General features: G+C 42.7%; 2 protein-coding genes across 4 annotated transcripts in view; both read right to left on the bottom strand.

The window, feature by feature from the left end:
* Positions 1–5,478: 5,478 nt before the first annotated feature.
* Positions 5,479–10,904, bottom strand: CUNH3orf38 (chromosome unknown C3orf38 homolog). Its single transcript, XM_041420996.1, has 3 exons — positions 10,695–10,904; positions 9,053–9,273; positions 5,479–7,331 (listed from the first exon to the last, which is right to left on the bottom strand). Exons 1-3 carry the CDS (start codon positions 10,825–10,827, stop codon positions 6,756–6,758), a joined length of 930 nt encoding a protein of 309 aa, XP_041276930.1. The 5' UTR covers positions 10,828–10,904; the 3' UTR covers positions 5,479–6,755.
* Positions 10,905–14,235: 3,331 nt separating this feature from the next.
* ZNF654 (zinc finger protein 654) overlaps positions 14,236–17,967 on the bottom strand; it is a 30,056-nt gene continuing 26,324 nt past the window's right edge. For all 3 annotated transcript variants that reach the window (XM_041420937.1, XM_041420939.1, XM_041420938.1), the window contains one exon: positions 14,236–17,966. In XM_041420937.1, coding sequence (XP_041276871.1) covers positions 17,959–17,966 — 8 coding nt within the window. In that variant the 3' untranslated portion in view covers positions 14,236–17,958. The remainder of the gene's footprint in view (position 17,967) is intronic.

Here is a 17,967-nt window from a genome sequence, read left to right as displayed (position 1 = left end):
CACAGGCCACATACACATTCAAAGAATACAAGATTTGAAATTAAAACACCCTGAATATCATTCAGGAGCACACAATTCATCAGACAACATTTACCTGCAGAGATCAAACTACATCACAAAAAAAAAAAGTAGTTACAAATAGAAATCCAGTCCAGCAGCCCTTCACTTTTGACCTGGGATCTGTAGCCATACTTTTCTGGCTCAATTTTACTTCTGTTTCAAAACTGGAATACTACAAAAAGCCTATCTATAGACAGTAGATCCAGGATTTCCCAGGTTAAAAATAGACATTGAAGGAGTTTTGATTAAACTTTTTTGTTTAAATGTTTGTGTAAACAACCACTGGGACTGGGAGAAGGGGAACAACCTTCCAGCAGCACCATTTTCCTTTTGCACACCGACAATGCCAGGGATTTTCCAACATGTGTTACTATCTTGTGGGGACACTGATAGCAAAAGGAATCTGGAAGTGAAGTGAGGAGCTCAGAATTGCAAAGTGAAAAGGGTGAAAACGAAAAGATAAAAGAAGTAAAGCTAATTTTAAGCCCATTCCCTAATTTGTAACGCTCTAGTTACTGCGAGCAGATATGGAAATACAAAGCCTCTGATTCTCTCCAGCCCTGCCCAGCATGCAGGAGGCCAGGGGAAGCACACAGGGAGGTGGAACACAAACCTTCTGATGAAAAGTCAAGATTTAGGGCACCCCAAGTGGATTAGACACAAGGAACTGTCCCAGGTAACTGCACCACCTCCATGCAAATGAAACATGGCATAGTTACTAATTAAACTTAGACATTTATAGAATCCTTATGGCTCCCAGGACATGAGAAATCACAGCTGACATCATGCAAGCAAGAGGCAGGACACTTGTGCTCAGCAGTTTCCTACATGTGGAGTCTCAAATCCCAGAAACACATTTTAGGATAAGCAGACACTTTTACCTCTTCCCAGGTCCTGCGGAGGACAGGGGGGTGGTCTTTTCCAAAGGGGACTCCTTGTGTCACAGGAGCACTGGAAGGGCTCATCCACACACCAGCTTCTCCCCAAGGAGCCCACAACCAGCTATTTTCCATGGCAGGGTTTAAAAAAAGTCCTATACATCATGCTTAGCAGTGTCAGCCTGCTGCCAAAGTTTGTCAGCTGTAGCCTGGAAGCATCCAACTTTTTTAGGGTGGAATCCAAGCCCTCTGTTCCATATGTAAAAGCTTTAGGGCAAACACAAAGTTTGCTCAGAATTTCTTGTGGGTGGTTTTCCTCCCAGATGCAAAAGCAGTTAACAGTGTTTGAATTAGAATGTTTTTAACGTGTCCATTTTATGATCTAGTGGTTTTATTGTCACCACTGACACTGCTCACGCTTCCCAGCCAGCTGTGAAGGGGTGGCATCCCGGGCTGAAGCAGCAGCTGCCTTGGCAGTGACAAACCAGCCCTCCTGGGCTCCTACAAAACCTGGCAGATCCACAACCCAATCCCAGTCTGGGTCGATAACATGGAAAACCAACCAGCACTGAATTTCAGCTCACCTGGGAAAGAATTTGCCCTTCTGTTGCTCTGAAAGCCTTTATCCTTGCTGTTAACCCCTCACTGAGCTCCAAGTAAATTGTGTGATGTCCTCCTGCCTCCAGCAGAGTCCTTGCCTGTTATATCTGGGGAAAGCAGCTGCTGGAGACAGCTGGAAGGAGACTTTGATGATTATTACAGGAGCTGCAAAGTCATCTGTGCCATGGTTAGCACTCAGATGTTTAGCAGTTTCTGTCACCAACACAAACTGTAATGTAGAAATGAGTCTGCAGGCAGCCAGGGGAACCCCCAGCACCCCAGCCCAGCCATGTTCCAAGAGAGGGGCAGCTGCAAGGGGCTGGCAATCCCCTGGAAGATGCAGGAGACATTGCTGAGAGCTCACGGTTTGGTCACTGTCAGGATGCCACAGATGTGACAGAATGGAAAATTGAGTTGTAAACTGAAAATACTGAGATCCTTTTAGTGTCATGAGATGTATTTCTAATGGCAGCATTTGAAGAGTTTGTTTCTCGTAAGATGATGTTTCTAATTTCAGAGAAAAAAAATGACTGCTCATCTGAGCCTTTCAGATGCACATCAGCCAGCAAGTAATTGAAGACAAAGTGTTTTTCTGTAATAAACCTTCATAATGAAGCACCAGAGGAAAATCCTAAAGTTCAACTCAATAAATCACACTAATCTGCAGAATGGGATTTTCCTGCCACTAATCTTGTTAGAGCTGGGGCACTGTGCAAATATATCTAAACACATAATTACTGAAGAGATATTAAACGGATCGATTTATTTCAATAAAAAATGCAAACTTTGAGGAGAATTCATTAATACTCAAAATCCAGCCAGGCAATAAATAACACTAATGAACTGAGAAAAAGGAATAGATGAACAAGTACTGACATGATGTCTTATGCTTATTGCTGTTAAAGAGGAGCTGACAACTACTCCACTTGAAATATAAATCCTGCAAGGGAAATGCTAGAAAGTGAATGAAAGACTTGTTAAAAATATGCATGTACATATATATACACACATTTTAAGAAAGCATTAGGATGAAAACTAATTTAATTTCATCCTAAGGAGGCCATATTACCATTTTCATCACCCTTAAGCTGTGTTTACATTAGCAAGCAGTGCTGTGCAACAGGAGCATGAAGCAGCTGTTGCTGAGATGCTGCCAGCACAGCATCTCTGAACGTGTTGGGGGTTTGCTGCCAGCCAGCTCCAGGGTGGTCCTGCAGCCCAAGTGCCTCACAGAGAGCAGGGTACCCTGGCCACAGGGCTGCAGCAGCTCCCTGGTCCGTTTTGTCCCAAGGGAACTCCAGGGTGAGCGCTCTGTAACGTGAAAGATTACAGGAATTGTGGGTGTGGCAGCAAACACAGCATTTTCCTCAAAAGCAGCCTCTGACTGGCACTGAAATGCTTCCTGCAGGAGAAGCACTCGGGGCACTGAAAAGGGCTCACACTAGGACAGCCCAGTGCAACACTCACTCACACAGCCCAAATGACCCAGTGACAACCAGGGGCATCTAAAAAAGCATTTTCAGTAAGGGCTGTGAGAGCTTGTCAACAGAACCCAAGAAAGTGTTTTTCCTTGTGCTTGGGAGGTTCTGCAATTTGCCAAGAGGAAAAATCAAAACATTTGGTTTGGTATTTTGGAATTATACCATGGTATCCAAACAGCACGCTTGGAGTTATCCAGGCTGCTTCAGAGGACACTTGCAGTGATTTTCTACAGGCTCCTGAAAAAGCAGGAAGACTCTGAGGGGGCTGAGGTGTGTCCAGAGAAGGGAACAGAGCTGGGGAAGGGTCTGGGGCACAAGTCTGATGTCAACCAGCTCAGGGGACATTATCAATCTCTACAGCTACCTTCAAGGAGGGTGTAGTGAAGTTCTCTTTTCCCAGGGAACAAGACAGAAAGAGAGGAAATAGTCTCAAGTTGTGCCAGGGGAGGCTTAGACTAGATGTTATGAAGAGTTTCCTCACTGCAAGGGTGGTCAGGCATTGGAACAGGCTGCTCAGTGTGGAGTGATGGAATTGCCAGCCCTGGAAGTATCCAACAAGGAGTGGATGTGGCACCTGGAAGTTTAACTCGATCCCACAGTTCTTACAGCAAAGGAGGCACTGCCAGCTCTCCTGGCGGAAGATCCCCAAATTATTCAATTATTCCTTACCTGAAAGCTGTTCCTGTCCCTTATTTGGGACAACAGACTTCAGTAGCTGAGGAGGAAGAAAGCTCAGATACCAAAGATAAGCCTGTTTCATTACATCACAGTCAAATTAAAAATCACCATTTCCTTTTAATAGTCTTAAGTGGGAAAATGCTGGCAAGGCACCCAAACCTCATCTAGATGAGCAGCTCAGGCTTTTATTGGTTATAAAATGAGTGATTTATGGCAGCATGTAGAACATGATGTTATTTCCCTTGCAATTTATGCTCCCAGAGGGCAGAGAAGAGGTGGCTGTGCAGGAATTACACATCCCCTGCTCCTTCCAGCAGATGCCTCTCTGCACAAACACCACTCTCACAAAAATCTCTGCTTTGTTCTGACCCATGTCTCTGAAGAACTTCTGTAAGGGCAACTACTACTGGCAACAAGCCAAATAAATGTTGTAATTTTGTCATTTAAGTTTATCCCAGAAGTATAAGAGGTTTCTTAGTTTTCATTCTGCTGAGGGACTCCCTTCAAGCTTTCCTTTAGATCAAGGCAAGGGGGAACCTGGCAATTTCAGGGCATTTTGTTGCCAGCAGGGAGTGGGATAAAGCAGCCTGTTCTGCACAGTCTGCTCGGGACTGCAGCTCCGGGCAAGTGATGAATCTGCCAGCAGATGTCACCCAGAGGCCACTCCTGTCCTGCTGGGACTCCAGCAAGCCCCTGGATTTCCTGCAGGCAGCAGGGATGGTCACAGCACTGTCATCACTGCAGTGACACCCACATTTAACTTCGGATTTCTACTCTGTGCCCTTAGAAAAGAAAATAAACTTTCAAGCTGCGGTACATCTTCAAAATGCTTTGAAAGCTGAAGTACACTGCAGAGTTAAAAGCAAAGTGCTGTGGTTGTTGATATCTTTACTGGAGGCCTGTATTTCTCCTTTTACAGGATTTTATCACCCTGCAGAGGTTACCCCTATCCAACTCTTAGGGGAAAAAGAAAAAGCTACTGAGACAGATAATGGATTGCAAGAAAACAGCAAGCAAGAAGCATCTTGTGACAAGGGAACATAAAAGATTTCCGGCCATAATAAAGACAATTAAAACAGGAAAGAAACAGCAGAATAAAAAATGATAGTCTGAACAGATGAAGACTATTAGACACCTTTTACAAACTCCTGAACACACTTAAAACCTTCATTTCATGGGGAGCATCCAGAGGAAGCACAGAGGGACACAATTTCCACTGCTTAACATTCAGAAAGTTCCACGTGCTTTGCTGCAAATCAGAATTTTGCTTTTTACCAAATTACTTACCAGAGAAAGATCTAGAAAGCACAAATTTAGCACTGCAGCTTCAGGGGTAGTGAAAGATGTAAGAAACTGTTATTGAAAATATTTGTCGTGATAAGAAACAGGAAAATGGATGATAACAGTTTTCAAGAAATTTTACTTCATTTTTTCAATCTCCTAAATACCACTAAAATGTCCAGTGCTTCCAATAGTAAATCAACAATTAATTCCTTCAGCTTTGAACAGCAGCATCTAAAAAGAGGGATGAAATCACTCCTGTAAATATTTCAGCTTTTTGAAACTTGTCCAGCTCCATTTAAACAAGTCCAGAAACAATTTCAGCTCCTAAACAAGTCCCAACTTTTCCCTTAAGGTTAAGCTAAAAGTACTTTCTCATATTTGCCACACAGTCAATGTTTTTCTACTCTTAAAACATTCTGTCTGTGTCAATGATTTGAAAATTGAATTTGGAACTCGAAGTAAGGATATTTATTTTAAACAACAGAAAAATTAGAAGCCACAACTCAGCTGTTTATTGAGAAAACACATCCCACCACAGTATCTGACCTTTTGCTTAGAAAAGAAATTATTTTAAGGAGAAAGCAAGATTCAGACTGTTCACAAAGATCAGTTCTGTGCATTCCTGAACCTTCTTGTTTCCTCTCACCCAGCCACAGTTCAGCAACACAGACCTGGGAGCAGTTCTTCTGGTTCTGCTAAGTTATGGGGAATGTTTATGTTTTCAGAACTTTAAACAGGGAAGACAGAAAATTAAAACAAATTTCCCAAACAATCAAACAAGATGCAGAAAAAGAAGTTTTCACCTCACTTCACCTCTAGTCCCCTATAAATAGATACAGTAAAAAAAAAAAAAAATCAAGTTTTACACTGCAATAATTTCAATAATTTCTTATTATTAAGTAGTAGTTGGATGCTTTTCTTAGCATGACCTATCACTGTAACCACCCAGTGGTAACAAATGGACTTTCTGTACCTGTAATAAAGCAGCTCAGAGTAAACAAAATACTTATTTTTGAGAAAACATACAAAAATCACAACTATTATATTAAGAACTCTGTTGTAATTATACAAAAAATACCTATCAGAGCATTTGGTTCACACAGTTTTGCTGCAAGTTTTGAAATCAAGTTCTTGATCCAAGAGAGTCAGTGTTAGAAATGGGCACCCATCTCAAGCCTGTCTGTCTGGGGACACTAACAGAACAATTTGTGTGTATTCATGACAAAACTGGAGCCATAAGGTAAAAGGGCAGGAAGCAATTAATGGAAAGAAGCTAAAAAAAAAAGACTTCAACAATGCCAAGTTCCCTGCACTGTCCCATCAAAGCACATTTAGAACACCCACAGCAGCTGCCTCCACTCACAGTGTTTTGTTTTGGGTTTTCTGTTGGTTTTCCTAGGACTCAGATGTCCATTCAGACACTTAGCCCTCCCAAATTTCCAAAGCCAGATGCAATGACTTCCTGCTACAGCTCAGGTGAGAGTTCCAGCTGGTGTCCTGAAGAGAATTTGCAGCTTGTGAACCCCTCATTACACACGGCTGCCAATCCACATTGAAATGCAACCGTGAATAACCAAACTCCACTCTAATGCCAGTGCAAAACGTCAAGGAATGCCCATGAAATATTTGTGAGCTCTTGGAAAGTGCCCACAAGCATCACTTGTGTTAAAACCCTTAATTAATATCTTAGCTTGCTACTCAGCAAATCCTTCTCAGCGAAGGGAAACTGCATGGCAGCAAGAACCCAGCCCCTCAGCCAGCTGTGACAAAATGCTCAGAATTTCTGAGGTTCAAACACAGTCAGCTCATTCCCATCATAGAACTCTCTCAGCTGGTTTGACTCATATTTTATGGAAGGTTCTTCCATTTGCATCCCAGGCTCCAGAGCGTTCTGCCCTACTATTTTAAGGTTCACCACTTTTATTTTCCAGGTGTTATTCCTCATGGGGCAGCTGATGAGCCCGAAGATTTGCTCAAAGACACCCAAACAGGCGTTGTCTCTGTGCACTGTGCCAGCCACTGCCACCAGCACCAATCCATGAGGGGACATGGCACATTTCAGGCCACTGGAATGCAAATTTGGGTTGAAGAGGAGACATTCTTCTTTAACCAAGGATAGCAGGCGCAGGCTCACCATGTCTGCACCCACATATTGTTCCACGTTTTTTTCCAAGGTGTTGTAACAGAACTTCAGCTTGGCATCCTCCCAAAAATGCTGTGGTCCCCACGTTGCTTCAGATTTTACTCCCAAAGGGTGCTGAGAGTTCAGGAGCTCAAAGTACCACTGGCAGAATTCTCCTCCTAGACCACGAATGTCATCTTGTGGTGACTTCTGTCCATTTCCATGACTCTGCAGTCAAGCAAATTTGTTTTTCTTAGAACTGTTCAGCAAGATTATCACTTAGAAAAACATCAAATCATGCACATGCTTATATTAAACCTTTTAAGTGTTCTGAGGCAGAGTGCCTGAAGAGAAACACCAAAGTAAAATCTCATTTATTTTTACTGACATGATTATCTAATGTAGAGAACCAGGACAGGTTCTTTGAATTACACCTAGAAAGTGCTTCAGTGTCTTGAGCTTTTTACAAAGGGGAAAATCCTAGTTCTACTGAAAAAGGGCAGGGAGGGATGTAAAGTGACATTTTTTAGAACTAAATGTACAGTCACTTTACAGGACTTCTCAGTATTAATGAATTGACAGCAGGACTTTTTTTAGAAGTAAATCAAATATCAAGTTTTCTAACACCAAAGTCTAGTAAGTATTAAATTGTGTTATAAGCATTAAGCAATTAAGCATGAAAAGTCTGGAGAATTCTGTACAGAAATGCCATATTTGCTTCACCACAAGTTGAAATAATTCCCAATTCTGTTACATAGGTTCAAGTTTCCCATTTCTTCAAAGTGGTGAAGAAAGAAGGGACAAGAATTAAGAGAAAACAAGTGCAAAGAAAGATGTATGTGATAAATAAATCAACTGACTTTCTTTTAAATTTATGAACATGTTTGAAGTACTTCATTGATGTACCATCAACCAAAGAACATTTTTTAAGAGAAACATTTCTTTTTTCTCTAGTTATGCACACAGAAAATTGTTCTGAAAACAATTCTCAGCCCAGTGCTAACTGTCATCAGCTAATCCCAGGTTCCCAACAGGGACAGAGCTCTCACAGCCCAGGAGGTGAGGCTGCTGCCACGAGGGCTCTGAACGACAGCAAGGAGGCCAATTAGAACCACAAATAAACCCCTCCAAGTTCATTACACCAGGAGGATTTGCTGAATGGCAAAGATTTTAACTTCAAAACAACCTGTTATTGCCAAAAGACATTTCTTTATGCTGTATTAAGTGCTACAAATCCACGGGCAAATTTTGTTCAGCTGTTTCTGGCTCACATGGAATTCATTGCTGCAGCTCAAGAGAACAGCTCTTACTCAGCTCAATGTGTGCTGCTTTTCCTTCTGATCCAGGGAAAAGCAATCTTCCTGGGACATCTGCATGGACATTTTTTAGATCTCAAACAGGAAACAATCATCTAAAACACAGGGATAAGGAATGTGTCCTCTGTTCTCATCAGTCTTCTCTTGCAGGTTTACCAGATTTTGGGGGCAGGCATTCCTTACTGCAGCTGTGATCAGAGCCCACCACAATGATGAGTTCAACTGTTTGGAAAACAGGGAAAACAGATGGTACTGACCTGTCACTGCTGGAAACTGCACATTTTATCAATATATAAACTTACTAAAATCACAAAGGCCTCTGCAGGACTTCTGTGCCATTCTTACTCTTTTCAGTTCTCCCTGAACCCACAAAACTATTTGTGAATATCTTCTATTTTAGCCTATAGGCCAATCAAAAAACTCACAGCACGGAGAAGACCCTGCACATTAGAGCTCAAATACTGCAGCAAACAGAGCAGACACCTTCAGACGCTGCAATTTAAAAACCAACCAAACCAAACCGACTAAAAGAGTGAAAAAGGTTTGGGACCCTCCTCCAGGCGCACATCTGCACTGCTCATCCCGTGGAGGCAGCGCTGAGCAGCCTGAGGATTTCCAGCAGCGCCCACCCACCGGTGCAGGAGGTTTCCTGTGCCCTGGCTCGGGGGCTCGAGGCGTGAGCTGCCCGCTCCAGAGCTGCCTCACACGCTCGATCAGGACGTGTTTCTCCGAGGAAGGAGGCACTGCGATTCCCTGCGCCGCCAAGTACTTGAAGATGATTTCTCTGCAGACTTTCCTGCGCCTCAGAAGCTCCTCCACGTTTTGGCTGTACACCAGAATGGCATGAATGGCCTCTGCAAAGAAAAGGAATTGAAGTTGGAGTTATCTTCTTTCACAGTAAAACCCCAAACCTAAGCCACTTCTGAAACTCCTGACCTCCAAACACAGTGCTAGACAAGGTGGCAGGACATGAAGAGGCCGAAAGTTTGTAAACTGAAACCTGGCCTCATCATATCAGGCACAAAATACACCCAAAAGCTTGCAAATATCCTTCTTGGGCAAGAATTCCAGTGAAGTGCTCCAGCAATGCACAGCAGTTTGAGAAAGTGAGGCTCCACCTCCTTCCTCCTTCCTGAAGCCTGCTGGAAATGGAACTAAATCTGTTTCATTTCCACAGTAATGTGTGGAAATTACAACTCCTGTGTTCATGAGAAAATGCATCCTAGCACAACAACAGCGCACTGAATGGCAGCAATAAACAAAACGCAGCTACAAGGCTCTGTGGCAGAACGAGGAAACATGACAAACTTAAATTCTCTTTTAAAACAGTTGTAGCACACAGTTCCCACCTGAACTGAGGCTAGCACTTAACACGGGACCTATAAAAACCCTAAATCTCACCAGAAAGAAAGCACTAAAATAAAACACAAAAATTAATTTAACTTACAACCACTGCAAAAAGTAGGGGGAAAAAAAAAAAAAGAAAGGAAAAAAAAAACCTACAGGCAAAAGACCTTTTAAAGAAACGTGTTGGGCAAATCTTACAGGTTTTAGTTACATCACATGAAACATACTCAAGGCTTTGGGACAAGCATATATATTATATATATATATATATATAATATATACACACACTCATCAGGGGTATATATATATATATACACACACCCATACATACATATATATGGGTGTACATATATATACCTCTGATGAGTATATATAAACATATATATGTATATGTATATATATATATATGGGTGTATTTATATATATACACCTGAGGCCACTGGGCAACAAACCTAGTGGCCTCAGGTACACACGGCCTCACACAAAAAAACGAATTCTTATGAAACGAATCTCAACAAAGTGACGGAGGACGGTCACAACTGGAAGCATCCTGCCGAAAAAAGAAATTCAATGTAGATTCGTATTTTACCCTTCAAAACCTGAAAGCAAATGTGAGTGACGCCAACAGCGAGACTCTTGGGCTTTCAATACTTTTACCCACTGAGGGCACAGCCGCGCTGCAGGGTCCGGGAGCAGAGATGCGTGCGGAGCTGAACCTTTGCTACGAGCCCGTCTCCACCGCAACCTCCTCGGCCTGGACACCCCCAAGCCCCGAGCAGCCACCCCCGGAGCTGCTGGGCTGAGCAGGAGAACGCTCCGGCCGCGACCCCGAGCCCGGCGAGCCCCCGGGGCACCGCGGCCGCCGGGCCCGGGGAAGCGAACGCGGGGCCCGGCCCCGCTCGGCAGGCCCCAAGAGCTGCCCGCGCACCTTGGCGGCTCTCCGGGTGCACCAGGCGGTTGGTGACGGTGTCGGTGAGCGCCAGCAGCTCCTCGGTGTGCAGGAGCTCCAGCAATTCACGGCAGCCCGCCCGCTCCCGCTCGCTCAGCCCCGGGCCCGCCATGGCCGCGCCCGGTGCAGCGCCCGGCGCCGGCTGGAAAGAGCGGCCGGCAGCGAGGTTCCGCACGGAGAAACGGCCGCGAGGGGAGCGGCGCGGCGGGGAGGCGGGATTAAATGTACAGATTGTGTGTTATACCGATGGAGAGCTCATAACTGAGTCTGTCCTAACCTCCCGGCCCGCCCTGAAGTCGTCCTGAGCTCTGGGGAGATGCTGGAGAGCAGCAGCATGGAAAGGGATGTGCAGGTAACGGGCCATGGGCAGGGGATGGGAGACGGCCTTGGAGCCAGGGGCGACATCCCGGGCCTGGGGACATCAGGGACAGCCAGGGGATTGTCCTGGGGACATCAGGGACAGCCAGCAGCTTGTCCTGGGGACATCAGGGACAGCTTGGACAGCCAGGGGATTGTCCTGGGGACATCAGGGACAGCCAGCAGCTTGTCCTGGGGACATCAGGGACAGCCAGGGGATTGTCCTGTTCTGCTCTGGGGCAGCCTCACCTCCAGTCCTGGCTCAGCTCTGGGCACCACGCCATCAGAAGGTTATAAAGCCATTGGAGAGTGTCCATGTGGAAGGGCCTTGAGGAGAAGCTGCATGAGGAGGGCTTGGTCTCTTCAGCTGGACAAGAGGAAGGCTCCCTGCAGTCACAACATCCTCGTAAGGGGAAGAGGAGGGACAGACACTGATGTCTCTTGTGGTGACAGTGACGGGACGCAAGGGAATGACCTGAAGTGTTAGGGAAGGCTTAGGCTGGATATTAGAAAAAGGTTCTTCTCCCCAGCACCAGCCTGGCAGAGCTGAAGCAGCATCTTGAGGATGCTCTTAGCACAGGGTGTGACTCTCGGGGTCCTGTGCAGGGCCAGGAGCTGGACTCGGTGATCCTTGGGGTCCCATGCAGATCGGGATATTCTCTGATGTCATTCTAGGATTCCTACCACTGGGCACCTCATCTGGACCAAGCCAGAGTCATCCACTTGTGCCCGAGGCAAGAACTGCATGTTCCCAGGTGCTGCATGGCTCCAGGACGGGGAAATCCAACAGCGGCACCTGTTTAAGGAAACAAAGCCCTATAAACTAAAGATGTTTTGGTTTTTTTTACTAAATGCAAGCTCTCAACCTTGTGTTGCTCTTCCACAGCATTATTTTCTCTCAGGGGCAGAGCAACCAGTGATGGACACTTCATAAGAAAAAGAGGAAAGATGAACAAAAGAGGGAAGAGAAGACAGCAGAAGCTTCCGCTGGGCTAAGCATCAAAATCTACATGCCAAGAAAAATAAAGGTGCAAAGAGTGCTTGACCTCCCTGTGGCAGAAAAAGCCAACACTCTCCTCCACCCCATGCTTAAATATGGATGTGTAAAGAGACCACCTTTTTGTGCTAAAGCTGCCTGTGATTTCAAACCCAGGAACAGCCAGATCCTGTAAAAACACACAAAAGAACCATGTTCAAATTACTGATGATGCTTTTGTACAAACAGCTGAACTCTTCATTGTGGTGGGCTCTGTTCAGAGCTGTAGTAAGGAATGCATGCCCCCAAAATCTGGTAAACCTGCAACAGAACACAAGAACAGAGGACACATTCCTTATCCCTCTGTGTTTTAGATGATTGTTTCCTCTTTGAGATCTAAAAAAATACCCTGCACATGTCCCAGGCTGATCAGAAGGAAAAGCAGCACACATTGAGCTGAGTGCATGCAAAGAAAAGTAAAGGTGCAAAAAAATTCCCTGCACATGTCCCAGGCTGATCAGAAGGAAAAGCAGCACACATTGAGCTGAGTAAGAGCTGTTCTCTTGAGCTGCAGCAATGAATTCCATGTGAGCCAGAAACAGCTGAACAAAATTTGCCCATGAATTTTAAGTTCAACATTCAGATAAAAACTCAGTCTGGAAGCATCTGGAAAGCTTTAACATAATAATGCTTGTTGTCTGCTGTGCCAAACTTCCCCTCACGTGCACAATGATTTAATATTCTTGATTAGCATCAATCCTGCAAACTACAAATTAGACAATGCATCTGATAAATATAAATTACCTTCATTTTGCTTGTTTCAGTAATCCTTTATTTATATTTGCAGCCTTCAAGGAGTAATACCTATCCAATTCTTCTGGAATTCAGGGGGAAAAACAACTATCAACACGCCATTTTAAAAATTAGATTGTGTGCTGCATTTTCAGTAAGAAATCGGGGTGGGAGGGCAAGGCAGGGAGAGGTTGCCTTGGAATAGTCACATTCCCATTAATCTTTAACGAGGAAAAGTGCACTGGCATTAGAGAGATTGGAGACTTTTCAATATTCAGGACTGATGTCTCTCCACAGCCCCCTTCCTGTCCTAAACCAAGACCAGCCCCTTCAGCAGGATTAGTTATAATATATTTACATATTATCTTACTTGTAAATCTTTCCCCTTTGGAGGTGATGGGGGTGGAAAAGGGATAATCTCAGAAGTAGGTTTCATTTTTTTTCCTCTTTGTCATAACTAAAAACCCTTTAGAGTTTTTATTCAAACTTGTAATTGACTTGAGCATTGAGCAGGAATTGGCATTCCCAAAGGGGAAGAAACAGGAAAATTTTTGGCCTATATAAACCAAAAGGTGAACAGTACTCTTGTAACAATAAATTGCTGTCATAATTCAAGGAGTTACTACAAGGGCTTTTGTTGTATTTTCTGTCTCCTGTTCATCTGAGGAGGGGCAAAGAAGTTGATATTTGGTGTCAATATATTTAACAATTAATTTATTAAATGGCTTATGTACATATTGCCATTTTGATAAACATTTTTGCTGGCAAAATGACCTGAGGTCCCTTACCCTTACCTGAGGAAGGTAAGGACTGTGTCAAAATTATCCACAGCAGAAAACAAAGGTAAGTTTGAAGTTACACACACACAAAAAAGTCACCATCCAAAATTTTCCAGAAGATGGTCAATCTGCAGTCAAAAAAACCTAAGAATTTACAGGGCTGTGAATAATAAATTTAAATCATCCAGTAATTTCAGGTGGCAGTATTGAACTTTCTGAAGCAAAAGAAAAAAGCAGCTACACTGTCTTTCTGTCTGAACCCAACAACCAACCAGAAGCAGAGGGATCTTGGAAGAGCTGCACCCCTACTTGTCTGTGGCCCCAAATTTGGATTTTGAGCCCTGGGAATTAACTGCTGCCTCCATTTTGAAGCTTGGTCTGTTCAAATCCAAATACTCACACACCTGGAACATCAAGACCTGGCACCTTCACACAGGTGCCACTCCACCATCACGTACAAAACATAACACAGCAGCTCTGAACATCACAGCAGCATTTCCAGAGTGATTCTCCAAAAGACAAGATCAGTTTCTATCAACAACAAAGACAATGTTTTATTGAACAAATCTATGTACAGTACAAAAGGTCTTTAAAATGAAACACTACTGTAGATTTATTGCAGTTTGATGGCTCAGTTTTAATTTGTACTCTTATATAAAATGCAAAGTAAAATAATTTAACATTCAACAAGGAAGCACAAATTTCCTTTCTTGCTGAACCTGTAACAGCTTTTACAAATTAAGAGTCCCAAAATGCATACACTGCATTTAATCAGAAAGGTGTTATACAGTACCAAATAAATTAAGAAAATAGTAACACTACCACGCCCTTTGGGTCTTTTGTCCATAGCACTGGTGTTAAACAATAAAAGAAATGAGTACAGCTGAACCTTCCATGTGATATTAAAATCACAAAGTTTAATGTTATAAATTATCCAAACTATACAATTCATATAATTTTTATGAATATGGCTAAATAACCAAAGTACCAGTGACCTCATCCCACAGATATGACCACTTGCAACCTACTTTCAGTCTTTTTTTTTTTGTGAAAGGTGCCTACACCAAGCTGCAGCTTTTTGAAATTAGAAATTCCACGACCTTTACATTGGAACATGATGGGGTTAGAGGAGACACTCTTAAAAGGAAACTCCAAATCCAACTGGAGGAATGTTATTAAATATAATTATGAGCACTGAATTGCACCAACTTTGATCCAACAAGGCTCCTAAGCTCATGGATAACTTCAGGCAGCTTTAAGGTAGGCTGGAGGCTTACATTACACATGTACTTCAGGATTTATCGAATCAAAGTGATACATCTTCAAGGATTTCCAATTATATCACACAATGATGTAAAAAAGAAAACAAAAGAAAAACCTTCAGCTTTTAAGACTTGTAACCTAAGGTTTTCAGCCTTAGAAATTGCAGGCTTTGTATGGGGTATTACTCAAAATAATAAAGAATCCTTAAAAAGCATGGAGAATTATTCCACACATGATTAGAATTATTCCACACATGATCCAAGTATCTTTTTACCTCTGATTAAAGTTGCTTAATACTGCAACTATCTGAGAATACCAACAGGTATCAGAGAGTAGCTTAAAGAAAATGCAATGTCTTTTGAAGTAAAAATAATTATTTTAAAACATTACCACCCACTTGCTACTTTAAGTCAATTTAACAGATTCCTGATAATTGTTAGGTGATGCTCATCTTCACCTAGCTAAGAATTCATATTTCCTATTCTCCAGAGTGTACACACTGAATACATGAGAGAAACAAATGGTGGTGTCCCAGAAAAGCATCTTGGAACAAAAATTACTTTAATGCAGGTACAAAAAATTATGGTCACAGTTTATGCATGTACACAGATGCATTTATCTACACACTTAAACCAAAGATAATACAAGTCTCAATCATGATTTTAAAGCATCTTCAAACATATGGAGCTCCAGGGAAAAGGAAAAAAAGCACCAAAGATTAAAAAGTACATTAAAAAGATTTTACACAATCATCTCTGTTGTATCTTTGTTGACTCACTTTTTAGATTTTCAGAACTATAATACTTTAAAATGAACCTTTTTCCTACTTTTCCCAAATACATTTAAGCAATCTCGAGCAAAGAAGGGAGAGCCTGGGAACATTCAACACAGTACCTGGGTCCTTAAAAATTAGTTGGTATCTTAAAGTAAAAAATGTGAAAGTGCATTTGTCTGATAAGGACCCCATTAACTTTATGTTTAAAACTTTTAATGTATTTATACATGTAAATATATATATTGTGTGTATATATGTATATATAATGAATGATGCATTTAAATCAGGTTTTTTGCAACTGCAAAAAAAATTCTTTGGTGCCTCGAACATGATACAAATCTCTGGAAGTGGGCCCTAAGTGGGATTCATGTAATGCACACATACCTGTGATCATAATTTTATAACCTTTTATGTTAATCCAACTCAAAGTTAAGGCAAAACTCTTCTAGAACTCAAGAGCACGATTTTGAATTTGCATTCTTTTTACCTTGCAGGGAGGGGAAAGAAAGCAGAATTAATGCAAATATCTGTTTAGCTCCACAGAGGATTATTAGCAGAGGCATTACTGAGCTACTGAGTTTATGTTCCAGAACTACTTCACAGCCAGTCTTACAGAGAAACCCTTGGGTTTCCAAGAGTGAGCCACTGCCACAAAGAACGGGGGTTTGCTGCACCCCCTGATCTTTCACTCATTCATTTTCACCCACCTGCTGATTTAAGCCCTGCACACACTGTGACAAACTCTTCAGTGGCAGCTGAGCAGGAGCAGTTGCTCTGGGCTGTCCTGCATTTCTGGAATGACTCTGAACATCAGTCTTCACCCCCGTGCCTCCCCTGCCTGCAATCCCACTACAATTTCCATAGAACAGGATCCCAAATAAAAAAATATCATGTGGCAAAACAGTGTGAGATAAATTAGAGGATAAATGTGCACAGTAATTGGACAATGTGCATGTTTGCCACACCTCTGCCTTAGGGTAGGAAGACCAAAAATTACAATGGCATCTTTTTGGTTTCAAAATCTTCTGTATTTCAGTTTTCCATATAGAATTGAAGAACTTCTATTTCCTGTCTTCACATTGTGATTGTTTCAATGAACAGTGAATTGTGAATAAAGTGCTTAACATTTCAGTAACTCCTTCACCAGCCTCGGGGAAAGGCTCTCCTTTCAAGGGATGCTACGAAATAGGATTGCAATGTGTCTTGAGGATTGAGAGGATCCCTGTTTTCTCCCTTCTAGACAATGAATAATTAGTGACAGCACTGAGTTGTGGCCCACCACCATTAAGCAACATAACAGATGTGAAACAGGTTCTTCCTGACCTTTTTGTTCACCCCAGCCTGATGTCTGTTTGCCTTCTCAAGCTCTTGTCTGTCCTACCAACAGCTGAGGGACCTCTATGCTTGCAGAATATTAGTTGAACTCTGCAAGCTTAGCCCTCCCAACATTCCAGATTTGCTTCCATCAGCTGCTGTTAATATCCACACAATCTATCCCTTGTGTTGGTCTTCCCACACCTACAGCAGATGTTTTACAGGAGTCACTTTTACCTCAGCCTTGCAAAGGGCTTCTCTTGCACGCATCTGATTGCCACCGTGTGCAAGTCCCACAAAATAACACATCAGCTCACTTTTTCCTGACTGTTCTGTATTTCAAGTTTTTGGCTATTCCAGCATCCCATCTAGCTCAAGATTTCCTTCCACATTCCTCTTTGGATTTCAATAGAAGTTTATGAAACAAGCTCCATGCTTTTGAGCAGATAATGGACTCACATACTCAGATTTTAAAAATAAAAATTAAAAATGCATGGTTTCTTTATGCATTTATCCACAAGGTAAGAATGTAACACCTCCTTGAATGATTCCTTCTCAGCTGTGTGGACAGATACCCATGAACCACACAAACTACAGCAGCTTTCAGAACTGGCTGGTTGGATTTCCACAAGGCAATGAACACCTGTACTTCCTCTGCCTCTCCCCTCTATGCCTCATTGTCCTTCAACCTTCGTGCTAGAAAAGCTGTGCCATTAAGCTTCAATCATACATTTGGAATGAACATGGCTTTTTTGGATAACTGGTACTTTGGAGGTTTTGTAGCAACTTTTCTGGACTCAAGACCTGCAGAGCTCCTATTACTCCTTTGTGAGTTTTGTCTAGAAAATGTGCTTTATCAAGGTCATGTTTTTCTATAGGAATTTGAGACTGCTTCATGATTAAGGCCAACTGGGAAACAAACTGATGCTGCTTCATGTAGTGTTTCCTTACACCACTCCTCATCTGATACTTTTCCACAACATTGAATCAGGCACC

The sequence above is a fragment of the Onychostruthus taczanowskii genome, unplaced genomic scaffold, assembly GCF_017590055.1.
Source record: "Onychostruthus taczanowskii isolate IOZ18803 unplaced genomic scaffold, ASM1759005v1 scaffold67, whole genome shotgun sequence".
Lineage (NCBI taxonomy): Eukaryota > Metazoa > Chordata > Aves > Passeriformes > Passeridae > Onychostruthus > Onychostruthus taczanowskii.
This window is presented reverse-complemented; position numbering and strand designations above follow the sequence as displayed.

Bases quoted from the DNA above. Each gene is read 5' to 3' on its own strand.
- CUNH3orf38 (XM_041420996.1), bottom strand. From the start codon at position 10,827: ATGGCGGGCCCGGGGCTGAGCGAGCGGGAGCGGGCGGGCTGCCGTGAA. The intron at 9,274-10,694 runs GTGCGCGGGCAG...TTTTCTTTGCAG, and splicing joins GCACCCGGAGAGCCGCCAAG to AGGCCATTCATGCCATTCTG. The intron at 7,332-9,052 runs GTGGGTGGGCGC...GCTTGACTGCAG, and splicing joins ACAGGAAACCTCCTGCACCG to AGTCATGGAAATGGACAGAA.